Source organism: Drosophila kikkawai, chromosome 3L, assembly GCF_030179895.1.
Source record: "Drosophila kikkawai strain 14028-0561.14 chromosome 3L, DkikHiC1v2, whole genome shotgun sequence".
NCBI lineage: Eukaryota > Metazoa > Arthropoda > Insecta > Diptera > Drosophilidae > Drosophila > Drosophila kikkawai.
The window spans coordinates 9,297,341-9,312,673 of NC_091730.1; the positions used below are offsets into that span (position 1 = coordinate 9,297,341).

At 39.9% G+C, this 15,333-nt stretch overlaps 3 protein-coding genes across 4 annotated transcripts in view; 2 read left to right on the forward strand and 1 right to left on the reverse strand.

The window, feature by feature from the left end:
- Window positions 1-812: 812 nt before the first annotated feature.
- On the forward strand, window positions 813-6,831 carry LOC108072780 (uncharacterized). 2 transcript variants are annotated; one of them, XM_017164060.3, is made up of 4 exons: window positions 813-1,067; window positions 5,814-5,920; window positions 5,985-6,145; window positions 6,205-6,831. In XM_017164060.3, exons 2-4 carry the CDS (start codon window positions 5,831-5,833, stop codon window positions 6,440-6,442), a joined length of 489 nt encoding a protein of 162 aa, XP_017019549.1. In that variant the 5' UTR covers window positions 813-1,067; window positions 5,814-5,830; the 3' UTR covers window positions 6,443-6,831. The 2 variants fall into 2 exon arrangements, with proteins under 2 accessions (XP_017019549.1, XP_041631301.1); XM_041775367.2 differs by lacking the exon at window positions 813-1,067 and adding an exon at window positions 5,651-5,695.
- RecQ5 (RecQ5 helicase) lies at window positions 6,807-10,633 on the reverse strand. The gene is made up of 4 exons (XM_017164059.2): window positions 10,434-10,633; window positions 9,064-10,362; window positions 7,107-9,008; window positions 6,807-7,045 (listed from the first exon to the last, which is right to left on the reverse strand). Exons 1-4 carry the CDS (start codon window positions 10,534-10,536, stop codon window positions 6,942-6,944), a joined length of 3,408 nt encoding a protein of 1,135 aa, XP_017019548.1. The 5' UTR covers window positions 10,537-10,633; the 3' UTR covers window positions 6,807-6,941.
- A 185-nt stretch (window positions 10,634-10,818) lies between these two features.
- The window catches only part of dlp (glypican dally-like), a 42,733-nt gene continuing 38,218 nt past the window's right edge, over window positions 10,819-15,333 (forward strand). The window contains exon 1 of the mRNA XM_017164010.2: window positions 10,819-11,553. Within this exon, the coding sequence (XP_017019499.1) occupies window positions 11,235-11,553 (319 nt within the window). The 5' untranslated portion in view covers window positions 10,819-11,234. The remainder of the gene's footprint in view (window positions 11,554-15,333) is intronic.

Sequence of the window (15,333 nt, forward strand, 5' to 3'; positions counted from 1 at the left end):
ATAGTCATTAAAGTTTTAAGTAAATTTATATTTTATTTTTTAAATATAGTTACTTCGATTTAATTATTTAAATAAATCCCATCTTTATTTGGTTGAAGTCTCCAATACTTAGGGGAATTTTTATATGTTTTATATACAGTCGTGTCCCATAAAGCCTTTCTTATTCCTTTATTTAATCGGTTAAAATTAAAAAAAAAAAAATTATATATAAAAAACAATGAGGAAGTGGAAGCAGAAAAAAAAATTCACACTTTTTATTATTACATGTTCTCCTTCATTTTTTGTTTTCCTAAATTTGGTTCAGGTCCCTTCTATCAATACAGGGAATTTACATATAAAGAACAGTCGCTTCCCAATAAATCCTAAATGTTTAACTTGATCAAGAAATATTTAATTTTATTTTAGTTAGAATTAAAACAAAACCCACAGTTGAATTGTTTTATTTGCGTGACATGCAGGTGTTAATTTGTATATCCCCATAATATTATTCAATATTTGCTTAGTGTTTGAAAAGAGAGTAGATACACACAAAAAATATATGAAAATACCCATTTTTTAAATTTAATTTTTTATTTATCATTTTCTGGTTAAAAGTAAAACATATCTTGGGTTTTGTAAGCCTCAAGTAAATAATTTCTGTAACAAAATTAAATTGAAAAAGTCAAAACTTCACTATAGATTTTACTTATTTTATTCCGAATTTCTTTTACTGTGTAATTTTTCTCTCTTCGCTTAAATAATATGCTCTTTCATGAGCTCATTTCGCTCTTATTTCTTGGGCTGTGGCTGTGGCTTGTTTGGCGGGCTTTGAGATACAACAGTTGTCGTTGGCGTGTCGTCGGTTTCAGAGCGTTTCGAAAATCCCAATTTCCAAGTCGCAGTTGGAAAAACAGAGCTGAAAATTTAGAAAAAACTATTTAGCGCGCGCGGAAATTACTTGAAAATACTGTTTGTGCAATTTTAGTGACGGAATAAATAACTCAAAAGCTAACACCCAAAACCTTTAGCTGCACTTGTGTTCGCACCTTTCGCAAACTAAACGAAAATATTCTGAATTTCTGAAAAATGTAATTAAACAGTAACCCATATTTAAAAACGAAAAAAAGATAAAAACTAAAACCAGTTTGTCATTTGCTCAGCAATAACTAATTTTGTAGTAGAGTTGGAAATGCACCGAAGCTCCGCCAAAGGGAATTAATCATCTTCAGAGTCGATCTGGAGATCTGCGGAGTCTGTGAGGTCGCAGGGCCCCACCCAGAGCTAATTGTACAATAAACAGGGGACAACAAAAAACTATATACATACAGCAGCAAGACGATCGCAGCACTTTTGTTGTCGTTGTTCTTTTTGTTAGACATGCTAATTTTGCACAAATTACACAGACACTGGCTAACACACAAATTAGTTTGTTTAATGTGACTCACTGACAATTTTCTCACCGTCAACACGGCCCCTCCCCTCAGATGCGACAGCTTTAATTAGTTGACAAATACTTGGGGTTAATGCAACATATATATAGAGATATATATTTAATGATTGCATTTGAAATATATCTTGAACTTAAAAATTATATTAGGAAAACCAAATATCTTACTTATTTTTCAATGGAAATATAAGCAATACTCTTAAGTTTTGCCAAAAAAAGTTCCTATCTGTTTAATATGTTAGTATTATTAGTTTTTAAATTAATAATTATTATTATAACTAGAAGCCATAGAAATACAGACTAATTTTTTTAAACCAACGCATCGTAAGCTTATCTCTGGCTAAAATACCTTCTGATCTCAAGTTTATCAAGCTAAGAAACTATTTTTTTATGAATAGCATATTCCTTGATATGCTATAATTCACAAACAAATATTAGTTTGCTTAACACTCAATTACAGGACCTGTCCCCCTTGGGAACTGAACCCTTTTCTATCCTATACCAATCCGCTTTATGGACACTGACCTTCAATGACACCCCCCTAAGCGAACCCCTCTGACACTAAGGTAACAACAAAAAGCGAAACAAAACAATAAGAGTGACAATAACCCCAGTGTGCCTGTTAGTGCCTTTAGTAAATCCCGACCAGCCTTGGCCAATTGCTTTGGCATTGAATTCGCCAGTAACAACCCCCGAGAGAAACTCCCTCGCACAGGCAACCACCCCCAGGTAGGGGACCCATCCCGCCCACATCGCAAATGTTGCATGTTCACAGCTAAAACAAAGCTCAAGTCGGTGGCTAAAAGCGGTGTGGGACTGAATGAGGTCAAAAGCAACAACAGTAGCCTGCGCCACTATTGGCAAGAATATATGGAAAAACCATTGCAAAAAAAAGTGCAGCGTGAGGTTGTTAATTAGACAATGACACTTTTAGATACCCTTTAAAAGGGAAGTTTTTAAGAATAATATATAAAGGATTTTATAGTCTTAATTTAATTCGAAAAATTCGAAAAACAATTAAGCTCAAACTAACAAAAGTTAAAAATTTTAGTGAAATTCATATAATATTCTTGATCAGCATCAACAGGCGAGTTGATCTGGCAAAGTCCAATATTTAAACATTGTATAATGTTGTCAGAAATTGATAAAAATTTTAATTCAATTTAAAATATTTAATATTTGGCTTAATTAGGATACATACATCGGCTTTTCTAAGCTAGCTTCCTTTCTTGTTTTAAGTCTTAACCTGGCTTAATAATTTCTTTAGTTGAACCAAACCCTTATTGCCCAATAGATACACCCCTCCATTCAAGGGGTATTTTCCTTGTTAAGGAAAATGCAGCTGGAAAATCGCAAGCTACGACTGCCCTTTCGATGGGTGAGAAAACTTGGGCGCTGGATGGATGACCAGAGTCAAGTACAGTAGGCGCCTTACATGTGTACGTGTGCTTCTCGCGGCTCTGCAACCAGTTTGCCGTTGTGCATATCAATCCGAGCGTGTGAGGGGGAGGCGAACGCAGAAGGCGGGCTGAAAACGAGTTTTGTTGCATTTTTCAATTGCCCAAGTTGGCGGCGATTGAGCGCTGTAAGAAATACAAAGATACATTCTCAGATCTCTCTAGTTGGCAGGAAATTGCAAATGAGGTTTAATTAAAATGAAAAGCTCCTCAAAGGGGCCCCCTTGGAGAAGCCAGGAACCAAAACAAAACCGAGAACCGAGCTGCTGGCCAAGTCATTGACCCAAAAGTCGGACGCAGACAGACCAGTTATAGGGCTGCTTTAGCTCGGAACAAAAGGAAAAACAAGAACAAGAGTTCCTTTCGAAACGAGGTTAATTCACAGTGAGAGCCAAAAAGTTAGGCCCACCTTTTCCTTTTCAGAGAAAATTCTCTCTGAGGGCGCGCAAACTCAATACAGGTGTGGCAGGTATTAAAGCCTCTCTTTATGACTCTCTCGATCTCTCTTGGATCCCCTCTCTTAGCCAAGTTCTCTTTGGTTTCCCAAAAAAAACCTGTTCTTCTTGGCCAATACAAATTTGTTTACATTTTTTTTCGTGCTTCGTGGCTTGTTGCGTGTGTTTTGTTTGGTTTGTGCTTTTTTTAGGCTTTCTTCTTCTAAGCGCCGCCAAAGAAAACTTGTTTTTTTGTTTTTCATTGTGGGTTTTTTGGTTCAGGGGGGTCGTGGTGGCTTGAGTGTGGGCCAAAACGTGAAACATTCGTTAGCAGCAACACGACACACACATATCAGTTAACACGCAAGCAGCTAAGAGCTGGAATTCCAATCTTGGAGAGCCGCAAACCCGAAAATTAGTGAGGAGTTTCAGTTTGAGTTTTTTATGGGGATGAAGTTATGGGTGGTTTTTTTTTAATATATATTTTTTAAGGGTATGTTCTTTTTGAGGTATTTTAAAGCTAAATTTTTCATAAATTTGTAAGCTTTCAAAATTTAAAGAGAATAAACTAAACCTCCTTTGAAAATGATTATAAATACACCCTAATCTTCAGTTCCATAAATACAAGAAACTAAAAGAAATGTTTTAGATTTTGTATCTTTATTTATTTATTTACTTAAAACCCCTCCTTTAAACAAATAATTACTTAGGTTTATATTTATTACTAGCACGAGCAGTAGTCTCCGTAATCAATTAGTGTTTACCTTTTGCCAACCAGAACCTAGACACTAAAATGTTTATTAACTTCAGAACCCTAAGTTTATTGACAGGGAGTGTCTGTCTTGTGCCCACTTTTCCCTTTCCTATCCCAATGTTTGGATATATCTTTCATTTTCCCATTTTACTACCGACTTTTTACGCAGTGAAAGTTATGCGTGACCCTTTTTTAGGGTTTGAGCTTGGCGGTTTCCAGTTTCGTTTCAGGTTTGACTTATTTTTTTCTGGTTTTCTGGTTGCATTTTAATTGTTGTTTATGGGGTTACACATCGCGGGGTTAACTAGTCCCCACCTCCGCACGTTTATTGTACGTGCCTCTGGCTAATTTCTGTTTTTTTTTTTATATTTTGTTCTTTATGCGTTGCAATTAGCTTCAATCAATGAGGGGGACCGACGGACGACCCAACCATGGAGTGATTCCATTGTTGGTTATGAAGTGCTTGAACAACCAGTTCTCCCCCTTATATACACAGAGAAAATAATTTGTTTTATTATTTTATTATAATTTAAAATATGGGTAAATAAAAAATACATAAAGTTTTAACAACGCCAAATTATATAAAATTTTCTAAATATTTAAAAAAAGTGTTTGTTAAACTATCGCTTCGATGGCATATGTAGATTTTATATTATTTATCATAAAGAACTCGAAAGTAAGTTCAAGATACACAAACTTTTTGTTATCTCAAGTTCAGATATAATCAAATTTATCTTTAAGTTATATATTGGAATGTAGAAGATTATAGATCAGAGGTCGGCTCACATACCTACAATAAATTAATAGCATTCATTAAGCATTCCAAAAACAATCCAAAGACGTATATTTAAGTACCAAAGTATCGTTATGCATCTTAAAATTGTATTGTCTTTGCACGTTCTGGGCTTTAATAAGCAGAACGCCTTCCGAAGTCTTTTCCATTTGACTAAAATTTAAAATCTAAAATATTAGTATGGAAAAAGTATAAATTCTCTGTGTACAAACTACACATATCCAGCTGGCAGAAAAGGTATTCAATAGAAACCAAAAGAGGTGACAATTGAGATACACTATTGTGTCCATTGTGGTTTGCCTTTAATTAATAACTGAATTGTTATTGGAATTATAGATTAAGTGTGGCAGGCCTGCAATCATAGGTGGTCTTAAATATTCATAAGCAAGTAGGTTGCTCGCGTTCCCAGCTCGAATTTGGTATGCATCTCAGAACCTCTATGGTACGATAGAGGATAGACCCCACCCAAAAATTCCCACACATCCGACCGATCGGATGAGATCATCGCCCATATATATGCCCTTAATCAGTTTGGGCTGCACTTCTCATGCCAGAAGTGGATACATTTTTCTCATGTGGGAGACCTTCGGACATCAATTGACACAAATCCACAACAGAACGTAGTTTTATTTTATTTTATTGCACGCTCCACCGAGCATCCAATAACACACATCCGATAACCCAGAGTCGGCGGCCAAATAAGGTCATTCATTAAGTCCGGACTCTAAAGTTCCACCAAAAATAAACGTTCCAAAACTGAAGATGCCGTTTCCTTTGTAGGTCGAGAGTGTTTCCAACAGAAGACAAAAATGAGTTACTTGCGTTCGATAGGTACATAAAAACACAACATATTCGCGAGCAAATGCCAAAGTGGCCCCAAAATTCAATTGAATTAATGTTGTTCTTTAATTAATTAATTAATTAATTGTTTAATAATTGTTTTGTGCAGAAATCTCAAGGGTGGAAATGTCGCCGGCAGATGATAACTCCTTTGCCACAACGAGTGGCAACAAGAAGGCCACCTACACGCTGATATGCATTAAAATTGTGGAATTGGTGGGTGTTTTTACTTGGATTAATTAATATAAAATTTATTTTATTTTATTTATATATTTTATAGTGCCTGCTAATATGCTGCCTGGGTTTGATCGACGAGCCGGCCACCAATTCCCACCTGCGAGTGTTCATCACTCCAAGGGTAATGGCTTTGTGCTATGTGACCTTTGGAGCCTTGGTCATCTACACTGCAATCTATCTGATAATGGCACTCTTTGGTGATTTGTGAGTTCCCGAAATTATTTATATAAATTTATTATTAACAAGTAATATTCTCCTTAAAGGACTCCCTGGCGCACGGCCACCCTGTGGTCCCTGGTCGGCTTCATTCTGTTTGTTGCCGTCACCGCTCTGCTCTTCCGGGACTGGAGCACCACCAAGGATCGCAACTACTGGCACCCGAACATGCATCGTCTGGACCTTGTGATGGCCTCTGCCTCCATTTCCTTGGTCACCTCGCTGGTCTTCTTGCTGGACATCCTCATCACCATTCGCTTTGGCGTTCATGGAGATCTGGAATGACATGGACGGACCTGGTCAAGAGGAGCATGGCGTGGACTGTAATATTTATAGCTCCAGCTTAGTTGTAAGGACACACATACCCCCCCAGTCTCCCAGCTAATTGTAATCCCACGAAACGAAAGAAAAAAGAAACAAGAAAAATCTGAATTGCCATCATCGAATCGAAAAATGTACAAAAAAGACGACGTCCGAGGAGGTTTAAAGTTTTCTACGCATCGCCTGCCCTGTTTTTTTGTTTTTCTTTTTATTATTTAGCTTATAAAGAAAGCATCACGAACGTTTTATCTAAACCAATTAATAAGTAAGAACCCAACACGAGTAAAATTTCAACTATTTAATGTGCAAAATGAAAAGCAAACAGAAATCGAATATATTTTCTTAATGTTTTATTGATAAATTACTTATTATTATATACAAAATTGAAACATTAACGATAAAAAAAAAATTCTTTAACTCTTTTAACAAGGCGAAAAAGCACTTTTCGTTGTGTGTCGAAAAGTCACTTGGATTCAATGAAATATTTCTCAATATCCTGATCGTTGTTGATCATATCCAGGCCATGGAAGGTCTCCTTGATGTAGCATTTACCAGCATCGCCGTCACCTGGATTAATAATACAGATTTAGAGGGTATTATTTAAAGGGGATTATAGTTTATAACCTACCCAAACTGCCATCGCAAATCCGTTGAGTTAGCAATTTCGCCAGGGCCTTGAAGAGCTCCTTGGTGGCTATCTTTCGTTTATAATAGGGATTCAGCCACTGAACTACGTTTTTGCTTACATCGTTCTTTAGCTGGTTCTTTTCTGGTTTTCTCTTTGAGTTGGAAGAGTCCTTGGAGTCTTTTCCTTCTGATGAAGAGTCTTTTGAGGGTTTCTTTTCTGAGGAAGAATCTTTTGAAGGTTTCTTTTCTGACGAAGAGTCTTTCGATGCTTTCCTTTCAGAAGAATGGTCTTTCAAAGTTTTTCCTTCTGATGAAGAATCTTTCGAAGCTTTCCTTTCCGTTGAAGAATCTTTTGAAGCTTTCCTTTCTCCGGAAGATGACTCCTTGGCAGTTGCTTCCCTTTCTCTTTTGTAGTCTGCTTCCTCCTTTCCCTCTTTTCTGTGGGAACCCAAGTCCTTTAAATGCTTTTCTGTTTCACTGGACTCTTTCCCCTTGTCTTTGCTTTCCCCTGATCTTGACTCCTTTTGGAAACTCCTGTCCCCGTCTTTACCCTCTATTTCCTTACCTTCTAACTTTTTAGGCTTAACTTCCTTTTTATCCAAACTTTCCTCCTTAAGTTTGTTATTTTCCAGCATTTCTCGGGCTGAAATGAAACCCAGGGTTTCAGTTTTGTTATTTGACTTTTCCCTCTTCTCGTCGTTTTTGAGTTTGTTTTTCTCCAACATTTCCCGGGCTGAAATAAAACCTATATTTTCAGGGGATTCCTTGCTTTTATCTTCCCTTAATTCTTGTTTGCTTTCCAATTTAGCCTTCTTTTCATCAAGAATTTGTCGAGCAGTTTTAAAACCAATTGCAGGCTGATCCTGCTCCTCTTCGGATTCACTTTTGAAGGAACCGAAGAGATGCTGCATGCTGGTCTTGGCCGTTTTCTTGGGTTCGTGCTGATGGGAAACTCTTTTCCGGCGATGCGTGTCATAGCTGCCATCGCCATTCGGCATCAGTTTGTATTTTCTCTCGCCGATTATGCTGTCGGGTAGGGGATCGAGTTCGGAATCAGGCTCAGTGCTCTCTTCGTCCATAGGTTCATCTTTGACGGGATTGGAAGAGGGCTCTTCTGGTTTGTTATTATCCAAATCCTTCTCAGCTTCTTCAGGTTCTTCTTGATTTGAGGAATCTGATGTTGGTTCCTCTTTCAGCTCTTTTTTGAAGAAGGAGGAAATGGAAGTCTGCTTGCTGTTGCTGCCGTCCTGCTTGAAACCCTTGCGCTCCTTCAAGGCTTTTGGTACTTCCTTGAGACTCTGTGGTCTCTGCTCCTCCAGTTCCTTGAGTTTCCGCTCAAAGTAGGCCACACTACCACCGGTCCAGGCGCCTTTTGCACTCGTTTCCGGCTTGGGTATATAATCAGCCAGCAGAGGCATCAGCTGCATCTTTCCCGTGAGCTGTTTAATAATGGATATCTGCTTGGTTAAGGCATGTCGGTACATATTGGCCACTTTCTGCTGGCGGAACACCTCGTACTCCATGTCCACGGCAATGGCTTCGTAGTCATTGTATTTCAGGACACTTTTCGGCTGCTGTTCGGGCTCATCCTTGCACTTGTCCACATTGGCTTTCAGGGCATCGATAATGGCCGTTAGATACTTCTCCCTGTGTGTGGCCTGGAGGCCAGCTATTTTCTTTTCCGTGGCCTCCGCCTGACGGATGCGAGAGATTTGGGCGGCTGTATCCTGTTCCAGCTGACGGGCGGCGCTAATTTGCTTGCGCAACTTGAACTGTTGCTTAATGAAATCTTCCGTTTCCTTTTTGGCCTTCTTGGCCATGGAGGAGTGGGAGTCGGCGCCATCCGAGTCGGAATCAGCAGCTGCATAATCCTGGGCAGCACGCTTCTGACCAGGACGACCTCCTAAATAGAAATTAGAAATTAATAAAGAGAAGAAATAACCTTAAATCTCACCCACCTTCGTATAAATCCGCGCAATCCTGCAGCGAAATGTGCGACTTGAAGGTGTCGTCCATGCACAAACGATGAAACATCTCCAAAGCCTTCTCCGCTTTCTTGGGTCGCCGGCAGACATCACACTGACCGCTGCAGTCGGGCGCCGGATCCCCAAAGAAGTCGGAAAACAGCTTGTGTCGGCACGTGGTTCGCTCGCAGAATTCGGTGATCTTCTCAAATTGTTTGAGGGCTCTCGCCGTGAGCAGTTCCTTATCGCCGCGACCCCGCGCCCTGTTCGCATCGTTCTGCAGCAGAAATCGTATACTCCGCACGTCTTCACGGCCGTAATATAATCTACAGAACGAGGGCAAGCCGTCGCGACCAGCGCGACCCGATTCCTGGTAATAGGCTGCCACATTTTGTGGCACATCCCAATGGATGACAAATCGCACACTCGCCTTGTCCACACCCATGCCAAAGCTGTTGGTGGCGCATATAATGGGCTGATCGCCGCGCATCCATGCCTCCTGCACCTCTGTGCGTTCCCCCGTCTTAAGGCCAGCATGATAGGCCACGGCTCCAATGCCCTGCTTGGTAACGCCAATCGCCATGCGCTCCACTTGCTCCCGCGTGCGACAGTAGACTATGCCACAGCCCCGCTGGGCCTTTGGCTGCTCCTTGAACTCCTTGGGATCGCCCAGGCAATGCCTCGCAAAGTCCGCCAAGTGCTGGAAGTCATCCTCAATGGAATTCTTGTAGACAATGTCGTAGAAGAGGTTCTTCCGGAAGCTGGGCGTGCTGAATTGTGCCACCGGCTGATGCAAATGCAACTGCTTATAGATATCCTCCTTGACCTCCTGGGAGGCTGTGGCCGTTAATGCTAACCAGGTGATGTCTGGATATTTGGAACGTAGTTCGCCCAGCTTAAGATAGTCCGGTCGGAAGTCGTGACCCCATTGGCTGACGCAGTGGGCCTCGTCCACCGCAAAGTAGGCTAATTTCTTGTGCTTGTGTAATGTCTGTAGCAGCTCTTGAAAGAACTTGGTGGCCGCCTGTTCCGGTGTGATGTAGAGGAATCTCAGACTGGTCTTCACCGCCCGCAGATCCATAATCACGCGATCACGCTCCTTGGTGGTCATCTTGGAGTTCAGCGAGTCAGCCGGCACTTTCAGCTTGGTCAAATGGTCGATCTGATCCTTGATTAGAGCGAGAAGCGGCGAAAAGACAATGGTTATCTGGTTCTCGGACATCAGGCCAGGCAGCTGGAAGCACAGGGATTTACCCGAGCCCGTCGGCATCGATACATAGACATCCTGCTTTTCTGAAAGGCAAATTTTCCGGGGTTTATTATTATCTTCGAGATATTGGGTAAGACTTTTGTCCCATATTCACTTTTCACAGCACATCGCACGGCCCGCTCCTGTAGCTCGGACTTGAACTTCGAGTGGCCAAAATGCTTCTTCAGCGCCTCGGTCACCGCGCTCTCCTGCATCATTTTGTATGTTGTTTGTTGCCTAACTGCGTTGTATTTCAAATAAACAAAAACTCGGACCAAAAACTCGTTGCCGCCAAAACAGCTGGTCGAGGGTGGGACAGTGTGACCAGTGGCGGGCGTGGCAAAAATGCCGTAGCCGGCATTGATATCGATGTTTACCTAATTCGATATTTCGATGTTTTTCAGAAGAAACATCGATGTATCGATACATCGCCCGAGTTTTTCCCCAGCTCTAATTTAAGCGCCGCGCGCGACGAATAGAATTTAGTTTTTCGAAAAATTTCCACGCGTGAGCACCTCTGTGCTGCTTTCTCCGCCTCTCTGCGTTTCGCGCTTCGTTTTCAATTCGCCTTTCGTCGCGGGGTGCGTGCGTGTGAGTGAGTGTGCGAGTGTGCGTGTGCCGCTATTTGTTTATAAAATCGCCAGCCGAGAAAGCCATGTTGCACTTTAATTGTTTCCAAGCTCAAAATGCACACTGATAAACAACGACCACAGCAGCAGCTATAATGCCGGCAAACAGCCACAAAGCGGCTTATTAGTGTGTGGACGGACGACCGGTGCGTGTTTGTGGGGGTGACGAAAGTATTTACCGCAAATAGCAACAAACATAACCAAACAACAGCAATAAGCAGCCGGCGCAAATCGTATCTAGCTCTCTCTGTCGCTCGCCAAAAACAAGAGAGTTCGTGATTCTCAAAATGCAACAACAACAACAACGCCTGCCCTGCAGAAGAAAAGCGACGAAAACAACAAAAACAACCGCCTGCCTTGTGATATGTAGCAGTTATCTACTCCTCCTGCTCGCCACCCACTTTCCGCCCAGCGTGCAAGCGGACGATGGCTCCCAGTCCCTCCTGCCCGCAGTCGGCTATCTGGCCGCCCCCAATCCGGCGGGGGGCGGTGGGGGAGTCTCCTCCTCGATCATCGATCAATTCAGTCCGAATTGCAGTGCGGTTACGCACATTTTCCAGGCGCGAGGAATCGATGCGAGCGAAATACCACCAAAGCCCAGTAACGGTAAGTGTAGTAAATAATATTAGGGATTTTAGATACAATTTAATTTTAAGAGTGGGTTTGTTGTAAAAGTTATGGGAAGAAATTTTGGAGTCAAGTTAATTAATAAACAAGAATTTTATACTACATATTTTAATACTATTTTGAAGAGCAAGTTACCTTTGGTAAAATTTTAAATTGATTTGATTTATCAGACAGTCGGCTTTATATTGTTTACCTCAATAAAATATTAAAATAAAAGTCTATAACTTTATTGTTTTACCATAATTTTGCTCTTAAGCTAAAGGAAGTTTACGTTTTTATTAAGCTAGTTATCCGTTATTGCTGACTCTTGTAGTTGTCAATAAAATAGTACAAATTTTAATTTGAACAGATAAGAAATGAGGACTTTCCATTGATCAAAGTGCGAAAATATTTGAAGTGGTTGTCATTTATAGAGAAGGAAATAAAAATCAAATCATAAATAAACCGAAAGATAAGTTTAACATTTTAATTAAATCAGGGACAGTATAATGTTATGTTATACAGCAAAACGAATAGGAAATTTAACTTATTATACCTAGAAAATACGTTTTTTTTTCTATAGAACCCCTGCATAAAGGGGAAATTATAAAACATAAATGAAATATTTACAAACTTTAAAATAATTAGTCTGACATCGCGGAATTCCATAAATGTCTACATCCCTCATAACCAAATGCATTATATTCAGACATATTTGCATATTGATTAAAATCAAATAAAAAACGAACCTTTTTTTCAAATGTGAGAAGATAATACGAATTTGTGTTCATATAAATTCCTAATATTTCATAACATTGCTAAATCTGCAAAGATAACAAACCAGTCTGAATCACGGCGGAACAAAGGGAACTCGGGCTCAGATGGGACGATTCCATGATTCATGCCGCGCTCCTTCGTCTTGTGCTCTTTTTTTTCTGCCCTTTTACGCCTTACGCCCCTTGAAGGAAAAAAAATTCCACGCAAATCAACTCGAAGAAGCGAATGAGAAGCAGCCCAAGGTAGGCTCTAAATAAAAGAGAGTCCATGGCCGAGAGCGTGTCCATCCAAGAGATCTTGGCGCATGCGTCTGTTGCTCATCCGAATCCCAGGCTCTGCCCCTTCAGCGTCCAGCTCCGTGCCGCATCAAAGGGTTCCAGTTTCCAAGACCAGTCCAAAAGGCAGAAGCAGACGCAACGAAAAATCTCAAGACATTCCTTTTTGATGAACAAAAAAAAAAAGGAATAAAACGAGAAAAGAGCAGCTATGCATACAGTTGAGCCTCGTTAAGGTAGACTTTATCAAACTAACTTTACCAAAGATTTTTTGATAATTTAATAATATAAGATTTGTTATCATATTTAAAGTATTATTGCACAGATTCTTTGAAAGATCTTTGATACTTTTAAAAGTACACAACTTCTTACAATAAAACGTATAGGTTTTCGAATATTTAGATAATATTTTCGAATATTCTTGATCTTTTTAGGGATAGATTTTCTTGTAATGTATGGGATTTAATAAGCCTAAGTTTTAAAGGAAGAATTTATTAGATGTTAGATTTTGTTTATTTATTATTATAATTTTTTAAATTGCTTTCCAAAAATTACAAAAATCCGAAAATAAAATCAGGTTTTTTTTCGAATACTTTCAAAGAAGAAATCCTTTTCTTTAGGGATGTTTGCCTGTAGGACACACTCACAAAAAGGCTCTTTTGGCTGGTGCAAGAGCAAAAATGTTGTCACACCGCTTTTACACACTGTTCTTTGTAGGGACAGGGGGTGTGCGATGGAGGAGGGACCTAGTCTCGGCCTCGATCGGTCCACGGTTTTAGTTAATTTGTATAAATCCTGAATTAATCACGCTTAATTGCAATAAGTTGCTCGCTCGCTCCCTCCCTGGGCCCTTCTGTCTCTCTGTTTATCGTGCTCCTCGTCGCCTCTCTTTGGCTCTTTGTTTGATTTGTTGCCAGGTAAACTGTTGTTGTTGTTGTTGTTGCAGCCTCTGCCTTTTGGCCGCTTCTCATCTACCTCTCCCTTTTCCCCTGGCCCTTTACCTGCGCCTTACCTTTGTTTATTTTTGGTTTTCAACGTTGCTTGATTGGTTTTCTTCTCTTTCGCTCTCACACATCTTTCCCATATTCTTTATCTTCATTTTTTTTTGGGCAAATGCATTGCGCACTGCGTTTCGTTCATAATTTCATGGAAATGCAGGGGGGTAGGGGCAGAGGGGTCCGGTGACGGGGGAGGTGGGGCATACACACACACAGGTAGAGTGGTCAGTTCTTGAGTTCTCTTTTGTGTTGTCTTTGATATTAATCAAGGTGTCATTGAAATCGTTTAAATTATGCAGTTCAGGATTTTTATTCTCTGTCGGCATTTTTATGTGAACCTTTTACTTCCCGATCCGATCCTGTTCGCCCTCTCTCTTTCACACACAGTGGTGTGTCTGAGGTGCACTTGAAATAATAATTTTAATCCTTGTAATACGAAGTGAATATAATTATGATTAAGAAAGTTGGTGAGCATTAATAGAGTAATAAAATAGTTACAATATGGATATGTATATATAAAAACTATATTTCTATAGTTTATCAGTTATAAATGGAATTCTTAAATATCAAAATAGTCAATATTAGATTTTTGTTACAACATTTTAGATATTTTCTCCGAGTGCCCCAGACTCTTTCTTCTTTTTTCGCCGTGTGACTCATAAATTCTTATATTGCCTACTTTCTTCTCATTCGCTTCTTCTCATTCTCATTCGCTTCTTCTCATTCTCATTCTCATTCCCAAACCCAATTCCCCTTCCCTTTTTGATTCCAATTCCCTTTCTCCTTTTCATTCACCTGACCCCCCGCCAGCCTCGCCCCTGCCCCTTACACCTTGTCCGCCTGATAAGCGCCAGCATTTAGATAAAGTATCCGACCTGTGTTCCTGTTCCCACACCGTTCGAATTGCTTAACCGGGAACTACCTCTCGGCGATAGGTGTTTATAGGGTTCTCTGTCGGTGCTCCGTCGGTTATATATAGGTTAGCTAACCGGTGAGGCTGTGCTGACTGATAAAGACCAACTTCCAATTCTGATAAAGTTTAAAAAAAAATGAATTGACGTAAGCAAATAGAGAGCGAAAGAGTTTTGTGATGATAACCAGACTTTTTGGGGCCCCTTATATTGTCTAAGGGAAGTTATGAGACTTTAGTTAGGTTAAAATCTTTATGAAAAGTATTGTTTTCTTAAAAATTTTGAAACAAAAAATATAGAAAAATTTAATTCCAAACCATCACTACCTTTATACATTTTTTGTTCATCTACTCAAAGTGAAATTTTAATCAGTCACGATAAAGTGTTTTCCCAGCACATACATCATCACATCTTTAGGCGAATTCCTTTCATTGAACCATGAAAAACGCCAAACATTGAACCCAAAATCACAAAAAAAAGCAAAATACAAAAGATATCATATACCTTCCGTGCTGCAACAGCAACTACAACAACAGCTGGCACTTAAACGCTTCATTAAAGTTGCACTTCCTGTGCCACATCAAAAAGCTGTGAGCGAAACCCACTTTAACCCCCTCCGACTTGACCATTCACCATCATCATCATCAACATCGTTGGTAGGCAGGCACTTAGCTGAAATTGTTTGCACAATTTAAACAGTTCACAAAACATTAAATCGTTAAAAATAATATCAGAGAGTCAGCCAAGAGAGACTCAATGGAAAAGCCAGTTTTTGAATACAATGATCGCAGTGGTTATACTCTTACTAAAAGATCTTAC